Source organism: Elaeis guineensis, chromosome 10 (genome assembly GCF_000442705.2).
Source record: "Elaeis guineensis isolate ETL-2024a chromosome 10, EG11, whole genome shotgun sequence".
Lineage (NCBI taxonomy): Eukaryota > Viridiplantae > Streptophyta > Magnoliopsida > Arecales > Arecaceae > Elaeis > Elaeis guineensis.
The window spans coordinates 25,031,658-25,048,663 of NC_026002.2; the positions used below are offsets into that span (position 1 = coordinate 25,031,658).

Here is a 17,006-nt window from a genome sequence, read left to right on the forward strand (position 1 = left end):
AATACCCACTCATGAAGTATGACCAAAAATTAGTTTGGTGCTTATTTGGGGTGTCCCAAGTGGGTGTGGGAGTGGGTGCAAAGTGGATGTCATAAGTGATGACAATTATATCTCATGTAGGAGTCCTTCTTTCATGAGTATTGGATCAATTCAAATCAGATTTGAATAAAGAGTCTTCTTCTCATTGGGTCATGAGAATCATCTATAAATAGAGAAGGTCTCTACCTATGGATGAAAGAAGAGAATAGAATAGTAAACAAATCAAATTGAGAGAAGAAAAAAAGAGAGAGAGACAAGCGTGTGAAGAGAGAGGTCCTTCATCTTCTATATCTCTCTCTTTGTTGCCACCTCCTCTCCTTGGGCGTGGATCCTTCTTGAGCATTCTACCTACTGGTGTGAGGGGTCATATCATCATATCTCATCCCTCGATTAATTGAGTTGTGAAGCCAATTGGATTGGAGTTCATCCTGCTTTCCTACGGCATCTGACGTGCATGCGAAGTAGGGGGTTTGCATATCCGGATCTCCATGAAGGTTTATATCAGATAATTTGGGATTTGATCTCTGGTTCTACTGTGATTCAGGTAAGGATTTAATCCATAAATAAGTAGAATATTAGAGAAAATTTTTAGATGCAACCTGGACATTCTGGAGGGAAACTGTTCCCTTTCCTTCAACTGGTATCAGAGCCAGGTTTGAAATATATGCATGTAAAATAAAATTTTTTATGATTATTTATATAAGATATAATTAAAATTTTTTGTGTGATATTAAATCTTATTTAAATCTATTTATATAAAATTTTTGATCTGATTTTGATTAGATTAGAGGTGCCTAATCAATGGTTGATTGAGGTTGTTATAAATCTGTTATAACAGAATTCTACTGTTGCTGAATTTTTGATGAAAAATAATATGAATTAAAAATCTATTTTAAATCTATTTTAATAGAATTTTAATTTTTTTTTTTTTTTTATGAAGTGAGGATTATCTTAGATTTAAATTGGATCCATTTCGATGGATATTTAGATCTGAATCCTATCATAATTCAGCACTGTGCGAAAATAGATTTTACCAGAAATTAATTCTTTATGCATTCATATTTGCATCTAATTATTTTTTTATTTGATATCAAATCTAAAATTGATATTTTATAATCAATATAAGATAAGTTTTAGATTTGATATGATGTATATGATACATCAAATCTAATTGGATTAGATGAAGAACATAATTGATAAGATCAAGGATATGTTCAAGACATAAAATAGTTTTGTCAATAATTGCTTGTTGATGTAATTATATATAAAATTAGATTTCAGATCTTAGTAGCCTAGTACTTGAATTGATAAGATCACCAGACCGTCCGATCATAAGAGATTGAAGAGATTAATTTCTTTTTTGCCTATTCGATGGATTCTCTTATGATGTGTAGGGGTATCGTTGTGATCCAGTTTTATGAAGAAGAAAAATGAACAGATTTTTATGTATTATTTTGATCATAAATATATTTAGATTAGATTTAAAATAATTTATGATTCATTATAATAAGATAAAATTCAGATATAAAATTATTTTAGATCTGAATTACATGTTAAATATGATGTAATTGGTATTGATCTAAAAATTATCATGATACATGAGATGTATGAATGAAGTTTAGATCATACCTATGTATGTTTAATTGTTAAACATATTATGAAAATTTATTTTTATGTGTTGAAATATATGGTATGCTTCACATGAAATCTTTGTAGAATAGTTCTATAAAATGAAACACACGTTTTACACACTTAATTTTGAATTAAGTTTGAATGATCTAGAATTGAGAATTGAAGATCATTAAGACATCACATAATATGATGAGCAAAGAGTTAGCATGAATCAGATCCTTTTAATGGGTTAGACTTAGGGTTAGGAACACATATGGACCAAGTAGAGAAATTGATTAAGTCTAATCAAGTGTTGAATTAGATTAGGTCAGTATTTCTCTAAATCAATCTCAATAGTTAAAGTCTGATCAAGTCTATGTGTTTGACCCTAATAAATAGACCATGATCATAGCTCCGTGGTTGAGTCCGAATCTTCTGGTGTGCCAAATTGAAACTAATTAACCAGTTGGTATCTAAAATAAGTTTAACAGATTCGATTAAGTAATTTTTAATTGGAAGCTATTCACCTAGATACGTCTACGGTGAGTTAAAGACAGATCCCTCCCGCCGATCTCACTTATCTAGCCAATATGGTAGATTATGTTTTGATTAGGTCACTAGTCGATTCATGCAGACCTATGCCATTAAGGTGAATCAGTATGATTGATTTAGGTATCTTTAGACCAGCTTGTGTTTAATCCTTTACATGACTTGGTGAAGTCAGTAGAAGGATTTGCAGCTTGCAGGTCGACTTCTTCTCTTATTCTCAGGTCAATGAAATCAAATCCTTTAAATTATTAGGTCCATAAAGTGATAAAGTTATGAGATAACTTGGTCATTGCCTCCCATTAAGGTGTGTGATAATGAGTTCAATATTCTAAATAGGCATTGGAGGCACCACACGTCTGGTGTCTATTACGTATTGAAATTGTCATTCATCATATACCATCATGATGTACCTTCAGATCAATGCTCAGGTTGGTCGAGCCACACTCGAGTCTGGACATCCGTTTGTTAGATGCACTTGATGTATCATGTTAATGATTGGACCTAACCAGAATTTTCAGTGGAGGCACCACACACTTGCTGAAGAGAAGTCTGGGGCAAAATCCAATGTTAGAAGTTGTTTGGAGAAATAATTGGTTATGAACCTACCCGTGAATGTACTAGGGTTAGCCGAGCCACACTCGGGCCTGAATGCAGTCGTGTGGATTCTAGTACCCGCTAAGAAATTAATGTAATTCTTCGAGTTGGAGGTAGAGGCTACCAATTCGCAAAAATATAATGAGAGGACCTTTAGACTAAAGTCCATGTCTTCAGGATTAAAAAAAAAATTTATATATCAATAGGCTAATATTTTCTCCTTTCAGTTATGGCCAACACACTATCCCTCCATTCGCTGTTGGACAGCGATAAGCTCACCGAAACCAACTTCGATAGCTGGTATCGAAAGTTGAAGATCGTGTTGGAGTACGAGAGAATTTTGTATGTCCTTACAGATCGGGCACCTGAAGAACCTACAGCCAATGCTCCTCGTGCTGTGAGAGACACTTACATGAAGTGGCTCAATGATCGTACGACTGTGCATTGCGTGATGGGGACAACTATGAATGATGAACTTAGTCGTAAGTTCGAGGATGTGCAGCCTGAGGAGATGAATCAAATATTGAATGAGTCCTTCGACATCCTTGAGGATGCAGAGAGACATAAAACCTCCTGCGCAGTATTCAATGCCCATATGTGAGAGGGAGCTTCAGTCATCGATCATATATTATATATGATTGAGCAGATTGAACACCTTCGCAAACTTGGCTTTCCGTTGCATGAACAGTTAGGCAAAGATACTATCCTCAATTCGCTACCAAAATCCTACCTACCCTTTCTCAGTCATTATAGAATGACGAAGCCTGCAGTAAACTACCATAGTTTGCTAGGATTACTGCAGACTATTGAGAAGGATCACCAGCTTCAAAAAGAGCCAGTGAATTTAGTGGAAGGTTCATCTGCAGGACGTCGATCCTCTGGGAGAGGAAAGAAGAAAAAGATGTAAAAAATCCTGTGCCGTCGATCCCAAGCAGAGCAAACCATCAAAAGTTGATAAGAGTCAGACAGAGTGCTTCTTCTGTAAGAAGCTGGATCATTGGAAAAGGAATTGTCCTACTTATATAGCCACCCTTGACCCAAACAGGCCTAAGAACAAGAGAAAGAGGCAGGTGATTGCTTCATAAGGTATTTATATGATAACACATTGTAATTTCTCTATTTATGATACTACTATCATGGTATTAGATACCGGAAGTCCTATTAATATATGCAATTCATTATAGGGACTGCAGGTAAGTAAAAAATTTTGAGAGGGCGAGCGGTTCTTTAACGTTGGAGATGGAAGCCTTGTTCCAGTTCTGACCTTGAAAACTTTGCAGCTTGTCTTCGTGTCCAGTAGTGTCATGTTAGATGATTGTCATTATTGTCCCTCCTTTATGATGAATGCCATCTCTGTAGGCTTTTTGGCCAAACTTGGTTACAAGTTTATATTAAAGGATGATTTTTGTGATATCATTATGAATGATACTACAATTATGCGTGGATAATTAAAACATGGTATATACATAATAGGTATGGCCTGTTAGTGTAATGTACACACCTAGTAAACGCTCCAAAATAGATAATGTCAGCGAATCCTACTTTTGACATTGTAAGCTTGGTCATGTGAACAAGAATAGGATTGACAGGTTGATCAAGGAATGTATCCTTGAGATAGATGATTGTGAATCATTGCCTATCTGTGAATCTTGTCTACTTGGTAAGATGACTAAGTCACCTTTTAAAAAAAAAGGTGAAAGAGCTAGTGATGTCCTAGGTCTCATACATACTGATGTATGTGGGCCTATGAACATAAATACCAGAGGAGGATATTACTACTTCATTACATTTACAGACGATATATCGAGGTATGGGTATGTCTATCTTATGAAGCATAAGTCAGAATCATTTAAAATGTTCAAACGATTTTGTGTTGAAGTAGAGAAACAAACTGAAAAGAGTATTAAGATCTTTCGGTCAGACCGAAGAGGTGAATACCTCACCAGTGAGTTTCTGACATATCTAGAAGAGAATGGGATTCTCTCACAATGGACCCTTCTTGAAACACCACAACATAATGGTGTGTCCGAGAGAAGAAATCGAACCTTGTTAGATATGGTTCGATTCATGATGGACTTTTTCAATCTGCCAATATCTGTTTTCTTAACCAAAGAGTGTGGTGACATTAGTATGGCACACGGGTGAGATGTAAGGGTACATCGTCACTAAACAAGTGACTCACCTGCTGAGCATTCTACTATCAAAAGCTGCTCGTGAAACACATGGGTATAAATATCCTTCAGACTTGAGATCACCATAGTGACTTGCAAGCAACTCACTGTGCTTTGGTGCCGAACTACCTGAATTTTTAATGCAGTGACGAAAGGCTACTGGGTACAGTCAAGTACTTACGAAGTCTGTGTGTGGATCAAAATGAGATTGACCCCTCCGGATTATTGAAGTTGATGTATCGCTGTATTTCATTTTAGTAAAATCTTGGCCAGAGTAATCCATGAGATGGATTTGAAAGGTTGAAATACAATGTGGATGAAGCAATCTCAGTTGACAGTTAACCTGAGACCATCCTAGAGCATCCAAGGTCAAAAGGATGAATTATGCGGTAACCATGAGTATGGATTCTGAAATATTTCTTTACGATAATTCGATCTATCTGGACGTTGGAAACCATTGCTAGATGGTATCTTAATTAGTGTAGAAATTGATTCCTGTGCTACCGGCTTAGTGTTTGAACCTATGGAGTCATGCACACAAGTCAGACAAAGTAGGAAGAAATTGATCTATATTTATATATCCAATCTGAAAGTACTTGACTTGATTGAACATATAAGCTAACTTAATTAAGAATTGAGTTATGGGTCAAACAGGATTGAAGAGTTGACTATGTTTGGCTAGCACTACACATGTGGTTCAGGTTCAATTTCAAAGATGAACAATTTCTATCTATGATCCATGGAACATATGAAAGATTGGATCTAGGTACTAATTAATTTTAGATTAGATCTGAATTAATTAGACTTAAATAGGATCAAAATCTAAGTTAGATTTGATACAAAAGTCCTAAAGAGTTTAGAATTGATAGCCTTTCGAAATTATTTCGAACTGGCTTCGAATCGGACTCGAATCGGACCTATTTTGGATGAGATATGAGTATTCCTACTTGCACTGGGAATACCCACTCATGAAGCATGATCAAAAATTGGTTTGGTGCTTATTTGGGGCATCCCAAGTGGATGTGGGAGTGGGTGCAAAGTGGATGTCTTAAGTGATGGCAATTATATCTCATGTAGGAGTCTTTTCAAGAGTATTGGACCAATTCAAATCAGATTTGAATAAAGAGTCCTCCTCTAGTTTGGTCATGAGAATCATGTATAAATAGAAAAGGTCTCTACCTATGGATGAAAGAAGAGAGTAGAATAGCAAACAAATCAAATTGAGAGAAGAAAAAAAAAAGAGAGAGACAGGTATGTGAAGAGAGAGGTCCTTCATCTTCTACATCTCTCCTTTTGTTGCCACCTCCTCTCCTTGGGCATGGATCCTTCTTGGGCATCCTACCTGCTGGTGTGAGGTGTCACATCATCACATCTCATCCCTCGATTAATTGAGTTATGAAGCCAATTGGATTGGAGTTCATCCTACTTTCCTACGGCGTCTGACTTGCATGTAAAGTAGAGGGTCTGCATATCCAGACCTCCGCGAAGGTTTATATCAGATAATTTGAGATTTGATCCCTGATTCCGCTGCGATTCAGATAAGGATTTGATCCATAAATAAGTAAAATATTAAGAAAAATTTTTAGATGCAACTTAGGCATTCTGGAGGGAAACTATTCCCTTCCCTTCGAAACCCCCTCCCCTCCCCTCTTTCGATCCCGATGAACTCGAGTCCCCACCAACCCCCTGCCCTCCCCTCCTCAGCCCTAGGTGCCTCCCACACCTTCTGCACCATCGTCGTCCCCTCTTGTTTCCTCCTTTGGCTCTGGCAAACCCGACCTTTTACGGCTCTTGAGTATCGGCAACTGCTCGCACCTCTTTGTCCATGCTCCTTGGTAGAGTGGAGCAGAAAAAAAAAAAAAAAAGAAAAAGAAGGCCGGCCAGGTGCACTGGAAAAAAAAATAAAAAAATTATATATTTAAAATTACTTATAGGGTGCCATTTCATGTTGAAATCATATATTGAAATCGCATGTTCATTATGCGATTTCTCCGTGTAACTATCCTCTACACACAACATTCGGAAATAAATTGGATTCGGGGTAGATTGGGAAATAAATTTAAGAAAAAAAATATTTAAAAAAAAATCCGCCCCAAGTCTGTCTGAAACTGAGAGAATCAAGAGCCCAAAACCAGGACTGCTTCCCACGGTATTCTCTCTCTCCATCCTCTCCCTCAGTTACCTCTCTCTACGCAACCACCGAAACCGCTTGGAGCCCGAATTCGACGACACCAAAACCTTGAGCTCAGAGATCCCAATCCCCTGGTACCTGTTGCCGGTTTCAAAGATTGGAACTTTGTCCATTTTTCTTCCTCGGAATTACGGCCCTGAGGCGGTATCAGATCCGGTGGGACTTCGCCTTCCTGGTTTTTCTTGACTATTTGTCATTTTGCATTTTGACTAATTAAGGGGAGAAAAAGGAGAAATGGAAGATCTTTCGATGTCGTCTGAGTCTTTTTATAAGTAAACGAGTGAGAAAGATTACATTTTTATGCGATGTCCTCTGATTCTTCTAAGAATTCTTTTGGATTTCTTTGTGCTGCTGTTGAGGTATTAGACTGTTTTATTTTTCTTTATTTTTCTGGTTTCTTGTTCTGCTTTAGGAGTAATGGAGAGTTAAAGATGGGATTTTGGATGTGATTTCTTGCGGTGCTTACTGAGATCTATTTGGGTTTTATTGCAATTTGCCGTGGCTGTCGGCTAGTCATCTTCGTCTCTGAATGAGTTCTTCTGATTTAGTTGTGGTGGACTGGTAGAGATGGTATTAGGAAGTGGTACCCTCACTTTTCTCTGAAGTCCTTTTGGATTTGATTCAACTGGCTCTGGGGTACTGTGCTTCCCTATGATGCTTTATTCTTCTGTTTTAGTGTCAGTGGGGAGTTAAAAAAAAAAAAAAATGGAAAAAGAAGAAAGAAAGATAGACTTTTGGAAGTCATATCTTCTGTTTTTGTTCAAAAAGTCGTATCTTCTGTTTTTGTTCAAAATCTATGGGGTTTGGTTGCACTAATCGAGAAGCATCAAGTAAGTCTTTGATTTATAATCTACTGATTTAACAGTTATGGAGTTTAGCGATGTTACTTAAATGTGATTCCCTTCGTTTATTCTGGAAAACTATGCTTTTTTTTGGTCTTATTCTTCTGATTTAGTAGTAATTGAGAATTAAAATCTGGTTTTATGTTGTGATATCTACCATGTTGAGGAATTGTGGCACTTATTTTACTGGCCCTGATGCATCGAGTTCTCTTAGCGTTTGGCAGTTGGTCTTGTATCAAGGAGGAGTTATATTTGGTTTTTGCTTGTGATGTCCTATGGTTCTTTTGCTTGTGATTTGGTTTTTTTGTTGTGATTTGGCTTTTCCTATTAGAGATATTATGTTTCTCTCGGAGTTTCTTCTTTTCTAATGCTGGTGAAGAAATTAAAACGGGGTTTTCTTGGATTTCTTATGTTCCTTATGGAGATCTATCTGGGTTTGATTGCATCAGAGGCTGTCTGTCATATACTCTGATTTGAGTCTTTTATTTTAGTAGCCAAGGAGAGGATTTTTCTTTAGTTTGATTTTGGTTCTACTAAATGTCCTTCTCCTATTCCTATATAATTTTTCTTCTTTTAGTAGTAGCAAAGTTTTGAAATAGAATTTTGATGTGATACCCTTTCGACATCTTGGATATGTGTGCGAGTCTAGTATAAGGACCAAGGCATCATGTTCTCTGCTTATTTGCTTGTTCATTCTTAGTGGGAATGGAGTGCTAGGCATGAAATTAAGATGTGGTTCTTTTTGTTTCTTCTAGGTTTTTGTTTTACAACAGCTATAAAATATCAGAGTTTGTATTTTGATGTGACAGTCTCAAACCCTTCTGTAAGTTTGTTTTTGATTCCACTGACTGTGAAGTGTCATGTGATTCTTTCATCTGATTCTCCTGTATCAGTGAATCAAGGTCGAATTTGGATTTAAATCTTTCTGTTTCTTGTATAGTTTTTTTCTGTTTATTTCAGTGACTGAGCTGTTGTTAAAAATCTCAATTTTTTATGTTATTTTAGCCTCATGATGACCTTGATTTCTTGTTATGCTTCTCCATGCACTTGACAATTGTGTAAAAGAGTTGAGTATAACTGTCTAATCACTTGAGCAACGTTGCTATTGCTCCTTGATATTATGTTTGAGGTAAACCTTAATACAAATTCTTTTGACATGCTTCCACTCTTTATACTTGTTTAGGGATGTTTCTTCCTGATCTTGCATCCTTACTCCATGCAATGATCTCCAATCATTGCGGTGTATCCATGTACACATGAAATAATGCTAAATTAACCTCGTTTATTATCCTGTCATGAACTCCTCAAGGTGCTTTGTGATACATCCAGATGTTTGTAACCTTTTCATAAGTCTATTCAAAATTGCTAAAAATACTGACCCCTTAAAGTTGCAGGTGTCTGATGATTCTTTGATGGATGTAGTTACATATCATGCTTATGACAAGAGAAGGTTAAATTGCACCAAGTTAACATGAAATTTCAAAATTATATGCAGACTATTCCGATTAAATGTTTTCACATGAAACCTTTGTGAGTCAGATCTTGGGCAATATCCCCTTGAGTTAGATACTTAGGATACTTATAATGAAGAAAGAATTAGTTGGAATATATCGACTGGGTATTAATTTTGATCACATTATCTCAGCTAATTCATGTATATGGCCTATTGATTTATAATATATCTATTCTATATCTTTTTCTCCCTATTCACTATTCTGCCACTAATACCTAGAACATCTCTACCGCCATATGCATGGCTGTCTTCTGACCATTGAGAGCCTCCTTTTATGAGATCTCTTTAGGCATGGCTATCTTGTAGGAAGAAGTTTTTATTTCTTTTCTTCTCAACATAACTGTTCATTTGGTGAAAGATCTAAAAATAAAATTACTGATACTAAACCTTAATAATAAAATTAAATTAATAAACTTCTACAGTACATGGTTTTATGTTAACATATTTCCTATATCTGTTGATTGTGTGCAAATGGGCTCTTCAATGTGTGAAATTTAGATGTTAATGTTTTTCCCCTTTTTCTTTGCACATGTTATTTTCTTCCTTTTTTTTTCTGTGTGTGGGGAGGGGTGGGGTGGGGTTTTTTTGGGTGGGTGGGGGGGGGGGGTGGTTTGTTTTGGGGGGTGGGGTTGGTGTTTGGGTGAGTGGCTGGTGCAGATGAGCAAGTAATGCTGAGATAGAGATGATAAGAATATATTGGAGGGACTTAAGCCAACCTACACAAACATGCGTGTGACATTCCAGATCTCATTCCTACACTTGTGCAAGCCTTCTAGTGATGTTTCTGCATTGTTGTTATCTAAAAAATCTAAATTGGAGGTTACATTATGCAAAATACATGCATGGCTTATCCTACCATAGATTCAGTACCATCAAGCTAGTTCTTTATAGTTGGGTAGGTTTGTATTTGCTACATGTGGTCCTAGGCTGGCTAAGATGGGTTGGAAAATCTAGGGAGGTGCTGCCCACTTCTATCAGTTTTTACCTGGGATGATAAGATATAAAAACGAATGACAAATTCTTCCCTCACCCCCCTCTCTTCTCTCTTCTCTATGACGTAAATGGTGTGATTTTGTTTTTGCTAAGAAGCCATGAGGTTGTCATCTTTGTTCTGTTAAAATTTAGGGTATAAATCTAGACTGTGTTTTATGCAATCCACTTGGGGATGATCCTCATATCATTTCATATATACCATATCCTCTCTTACATAAAATCCTCATACCGTTTTAGATAAAATCAGTAGTTGGATCACATATCAAAGACCATGGTTTTCCTTTTTCTTGCTGTTGACGTTCGGTAGGCTTCTATGTATTCAGGTTTAGGAAAACTCTGCTTGAATGAAGAGACCACTTTGCTGTGCTTTTATGAGAAACTAGGTGGAAGAAATGTATCCTGAGTATCACAAGACATGGGGAGAATTCCATTCCAAACCTGCACACTTTTAAGGGTTATGAAGGATTTTAGGAAACTAAAACTTATACATGATTTGGGGAAGATCTTTGTGAGCTTATTAATGGATCTTCGGTTTCAAGGATTAATTTTTGCAGCAAGATTACTATGAACTGCAAATATTGTGAATTCTTCAACATAATACGTTGATAGATTGAAGGAAAAAGATGGAAAGAAACTAGTGCCTTGATTCAATTAATTATGATATATAAAATTAAGATTATCTTTAAATAAATATAAGCAAAGGTATATATATAGTAGAAATATATGACTATGCAATAATTGAGAAAGAAAAGGAGGAAGAAATGTATGTGGGAGAGGGCTGCTCAACTTAACTTTTTTTTTGCTCTCTTTCTTTTCTTTTCTTGATCGGAATACAACTATAAGTCTCCTCTTTCAGCCACCGAAATTCCCATTCATTTATCATCTTAACTTAACTCTTGTGAGGTCTTTAACCAAGGTTTTAATTGCCGTGGGATGGGGGTGTCGTGGTTTCTTTATGGGATGGGATGGGACGCTCTGCTGTCCTGCCTTGTCATGGCAGTGTCCCAATCAAGCATCCTGATGAGAGCTGAAACTCAATCGGATATGGATCAGATATTACTATATCCATATCCATATTTGTTTTGTTTTATGAATACAGATATGGATATGGATATTAGTCGGTTGCAAAAATTCATACCCACATTTGTTTTAAAATAGATATAGATACAAATTAGATACTGGAAGGATGGATATAAATATGAATAAAAGTCAGAATATTAAACTTTATGACCATAAGATATTACTACATAGATGGTAACTCAAGTTAATATAGTGTGGTTATATATTTTCCTTAAAAGTTTATGAGTGCTATATAAAATTAAATAGAACTACAAATAGAATCAGATTTTTGGATACAGATTGGTAGTTGTCTATCCGTATATATATCTTTTTTTTTTTTTTTTTTCTGGTAGAAATGGATACGAATAAGGATATTAATTAGATGCTTAAAATTTTATCTGTATCTGGATAGATTCAGATACAAAAATGGATTCATATTATGTGATCCAATTTCACCCCTAATCCCGACAGGCCTCCATCTCTTTGCCCTTATCCTTTCCTTTATTTTTTTGTTTGTTTTGTTCTTTTCTTTTTTACACTTTTTTTCTTCATTGTTTCTTCCATTCTTTCCTTTTTCTTCATTGTTTCTTTCCCTTACTTCTTTCCTTCCTTTCTTTCTTTCCTTTCTTACTTCTTTTCTTTCTTTTTTTTTTTTCTTCTTCCACTGTGAGGATGGGTTTCGGAGTCCCACCCCATCTCAGTTCCCTATTTTCTTGTGCAAACAGGATGGGACAAATAGGATGCCTCCCCCTCCGGTCTCACCAAGATTTAAAGCCATGTCTCTAACAACCAAGCAATTAGCCTCCCACATGCCATCAAAACCTTCCCTCAACTGCAGACTATGAGTTCCATTGAACCCATATAGAAAGATGCCCAAACTTTCCAACATTAAGTTGCAATAACATCAGGACTCCCCTAATCCAACACGAGAAAAAAAAACATACAAGAGTATTAAAGCTATATTACGTCAATTTCTTTCCCTTCCATCATTCTTTTTCTATTTGATATTTGAGCTAATCCAATGCATTTCTTGAACCTTGGTGAGAGAGGCTAATACCATGTTGGAAACAAGTTATAGATATAATTTTAAATTATGATACTAGCCTTGTCCAACCCAACTTAATAGTTGAAATAAGGCTTTGATGATGATAATGACTCTGTAAAAACTGGAGATATCATTGTTACTGAAATTGTTTTGTCTTACCCAAGTGCATTATGAATAATTAACTCAATCATTTGAGATATTATTGTTACTTTCGGGATATTCTGTAGTGTTCGATCATATGTTGGTGCATTATGAATAATTAACTCAATCTTTTTAATTTAGACTTCCAATTTCTGAATGAATAATATATTGGTTGTTTTCTTTAGGGCCTGTTTGTTTGAGGGTAAAAATTGATCTAGAAATTTGTATTTTTCTGTGTAAGTATTTTTCAGGCAATATTTAGATAGAAAAATAATTTATTCATATTTTTTTATGCATTGAAAAATGGCTTGAGAATTTGTTACCCATGTTCTTTTACATTGCTAGTTTTCTAGATAAGTTGCTAAGATCTATCCATATTTTTCATAATATTTTTTATTATATAAATATTATTATATACAATAGTATAATATAATATATTATATAATAATACATTATATTATTACGATAATATATTATCTTATATTAATATCTTATATATAATATAATATAATATATAATAATATAATATATTATTATATTATTATAGTATTATATTATTATAGTATTATATTATTATGATAAATTATAATAATATGGTATATTATAGTGTAATAATTTATTATGATATTATAAGTATAATATTCTATATTATATTATAATATACTATATTAAAATATAATATAGTATATTATATTATAATATATTATAATAATATTATTATATATTATATTATATTATATTATTATTATAAGGTTAAGGATATATTCAGAATGAATTAAAAAGATTATTTTTTCGGTTGATGGAAAAATGATTTAACCACCTTTCGGTTGATGGAAAAGTAACTTATCCATCTTGAAAAGTGTAAGAACATGGACAAGTTGGTCAATAGGAAAGTTGACCAACTTGTCCATGATATTTACCCACAAAAGAATAGGCCCTTATCGAAGCCTCTTTTGCTTGATCCACAACTTGGATGAGCCTTCCATCTTTGTCCTTTTGAGGCATGGGAAAAACAATTGTGAAGAAATTCAATCACAGTTGGAACATTATGAATTGGGGCCTCCATTAAAATTTAAAAGTCTGTGAACTGATAGCTTATTGGCATCATTTTCTTGATATTGGATCTGCTATGCAGAAAAGGGAATAATATTCGAAGATGTACCTGACACAATGAGAGAGAGTGGATGAAGTCGAGAGCTCACTCTGGTTGTTTTGTGATTGCCATGTGTTTTGAGACTCGTAGGTGTAATAAAATGAAGATAGAGGCAAAAATGGGTATAGCCTAGTAGTTGCACTCATATACTGTTAGTAGGAGGTTTGTTGTTCAGACTTTGGCAGGTGTTTCCCCACATAAATCTTTCATCATTTCTATGAAATGATTCATAGCTTTCCTAACATTATTCTTAAAAAAAGAAATATAGGATCATGTATAAGGACATAGAGCATGCATAAGAGTAGTTTAGATTATAGTGCTGTGGAATTGATGAAAATAGTTTGGTAATGTACAACAAAAAATTTGAGGCAGCATCTTCAAGCTCGGGGAGTTGGAGTTCCATGAAAGGTCATATCCAGTGGAGGGAAGACTACGAAAAGCTGAATGGAAGTTATGGTACGAGATAAAAAAGCTTTCTTGAAGAGAGGATGACACACTCAATTGTAAGCATAGGCAAAGATGAATCTACAATCCTCTAGCTAGTTGGGCTAAGGCTTAGTGCTTATGATTATATCGCAATTACCGTGGAACATTCTATGCTTGAGGATACTACTGCTGCTGACCATCTTGCATCTGTTCAACTACAATCACATAAATATGCACAATTTTTTCATGTGATAGAACAAAAAACTGGCCACTTTATGGTGCAACCCTTGAAATCCTCATATGTTTACTTCCAAGACATACTAGTTTTCCAAATCAGTTATTATAATAGGTGGATCTCAAGTTTTGCCCTCTTCATGCTTTTCCATGAAATTCCCGTAGCTTATCCATGATTACAACTCTAACAGACTATGGATAAACAATCTCTTTGGCATTCTAATAGGCATATAGTAACGGTTGCCTTCATATCTGCTTCTTAACATGTTTCTTGTTTACAAAATTCATTCTTGATTTGTAATTTGTAATAACAGCTGCAATGTGTAACATGCAGAGTCGTTTGTGTGCATGCAAATGGACAGATGCGACCATTGAAGTAGCTGCGTAGCTTTTTGATGAGTTTACTGAACAGAACTGACATGTCAGTTTGAACAGGCAACGGTTTGTACTAATGCCAAAAATGTCAATCTTGTCGAAGCTACGTTGTATCACTGTAGATGTCACTGGTACTCTGATAGCTTACAAAGGCCAACTTGGGGACTACTACTGCATGGCAGCTAAGTCAGTTGGGTTGCCCTGTCCTGATTACAAACGCATGCATGAAGGCTTTAAGGCAGCATACACAGAAATGGCAAAACGATACCCATGTTTTGGCTATGCAGCAAAAATACCAAATGTTGATTGGTGGAGGTCATGTGTCAAGGACTCTTTTACCAAGGTAAGCAAAATGACCATCTTGATAAATCTTGTGCCTATTCCTTGTGGTCATCTTGTTTTGGGATCTTCTATCAGCATGCCTCTACAATCGTTCATGAGGGAATACGCTTAAACAACTAATGCAATAATGCATGCAGATCATCTGAATCCGCATAGATATTTTTAAGGAAAGAAGTGGAAAAAGGCCCATCCACACTTTACATTAAGCATGTGGAAGGAGACTAGATTTGATTATTAATTTGTAATACTTAAGTAATAGTTTGACCAAGCTTTAGTAAATCTGACCATCAAAATAGTTAACCTTTGCTTTAATTATATATCGAAATCTGACTTGCCCAGACCGTTGCAACTGGTGATCATGAATGACCATCAGGCAGCCCATGCATAACCCAAGATTCAATTGATTCTCTAGATTAGTTAAATTTACAGCGCTAGAATCTGATTTTTTTTTCCCCTGCTTTTTAGACAAAGGATGTGGCATATCCTAACTAATTATTGTTATTGGATGGTAATGTTATGCTGCAGGCAGGCTATGAATATGATGATGAAACATTTGAGAAGGTGTTCAGACGCATATATGCATCTTTTGGTTCTTCTGCACCCTACTCAGTATTTCCTGACTCGCAGCCCTTCTTGAGATGGGCACGTCAAAAGGGCCTCGTTGTTGTAATTGTCAGCAATGCCGAGTACCGGTATCAGGATGTCATCCTTCCTGCCTTAGGACTGCATCAGGTAGCCGTAATCAGTTCCATTCAGTCTCAATATTTCTCCATCTATTGGATTGTTAATGGTTCATCCTTTTGTAATGCAGGGATCAGAATGGGACTTTGGTGTATTCTCAGGCCTTGTGGGTGTTGAAAAACCAGACCCAAGGATGTATGAGATTGCACTGGAGAAGGCTGGAAATATACCACCAGAAGAAGCACTTCACATTGGCGACAGCATGCGCAAGGACTACATCCCAGCCCGCAGCGTGGGTATGCATGCTTTGCTTTTGGATAGATTTAAGACACCAGATGCAGAGAGTTGGAAACAATCTGGTGCTCTTGTGTTCCCTGATCTTCTGGCTGTTCGGGACTGGCTCACCAAAGAAGAAGTGATCGCAGCTGGCCAAAAAGCCTAGCAGTCTATAGGTAGTGGTAGAATTGGTCCAACACCTCTGATAAATGAGGAATGCTATTTCTTTTTTCGTTCTCTTTTTTCGTTTTTGGTCTCTTTTGGGACAAGATGTACCCATATAATTCAGAGAGGTGGTTATGATTTTTTTGAAGGGGGGAAATCCACCTGTAAGGGAAATTGGACTCTTGCAACTGATGACATCCCTATGAGATACTTATCCTAGGACTTCTGGAGAGGTGAATCATAATTACAAACCATGTCAGTTTTCTTTTCTTTAGCTTCCTCGTATCACCTAGAACATTAAATAATCTTGTGAAGGTAGGGGCATAGCACATCAAGTTCATCTTTCAAAGTGCAGGTCAAGTCAACACTTTTGCTATGATGTTATTTATTTGAAGCAGGATTATTGATTCTCATGCAGCCCACCACTTTGTTGTTCATGTGCTGAGGGGAAGCAACAGGAGGGAACCACTGGTAAACAGAAAATTTCCTTTGCAATTTAAGGGCATGTTTCCCTCTGGTTGCAATTACACAAGGTACAGAACTATGACGTAAAAAATTATCTATATAATTTTAGGTGCAGTTAAGGATGGCAAAATATGATTCGAT

At 35.8% G+C, this 17,006-nt stretch overlaps 1 protein-coding gene across 3 annotated transcripts; it reads left to right on the plus strand.

Annotated features, from left to right (window-relative positions):
* Positions 1-7,051: 7,051 nt before the first annotated feature.
* Positions 7,052-16,674, plus strand: LOC105059897 (uncharacterized). 3 transcript variants are annotated; one of them, XM_010943396.4, is made up of 4 exons: positions 7,052-7,311; positions 14,896-15,279; positions 15,804-16,010; positions 16,090-16,674. In XM_010943396.4, exons 2-4 carry the CDS (start codon positions 15,013-15,015, stop codon positions 16,399-16,401), a joined length of 786 nt encoding a protein of 261 aa, XP_010941698.1. In that variant the 5' UTR covers positions 7,052-7,311; positions 14,896-15,012; the 3' UTR covers positions 16,402-16,674. The 3 variants fall into 3 exon arrangements, with proteins under 3 accessions (XP_010941698.1, XP_010941700.1, XP_010941699.1); XM_010943398.4 differs by having other exon boundaries at positions 7,055-7,229; XM_010943397.4 differs by lacking the exon at positions 7,052-7,311 and adding an exon at positions 7,358-7,514.
* Positions 16,675-17,006: the final 332 nt, after the last annotated feature.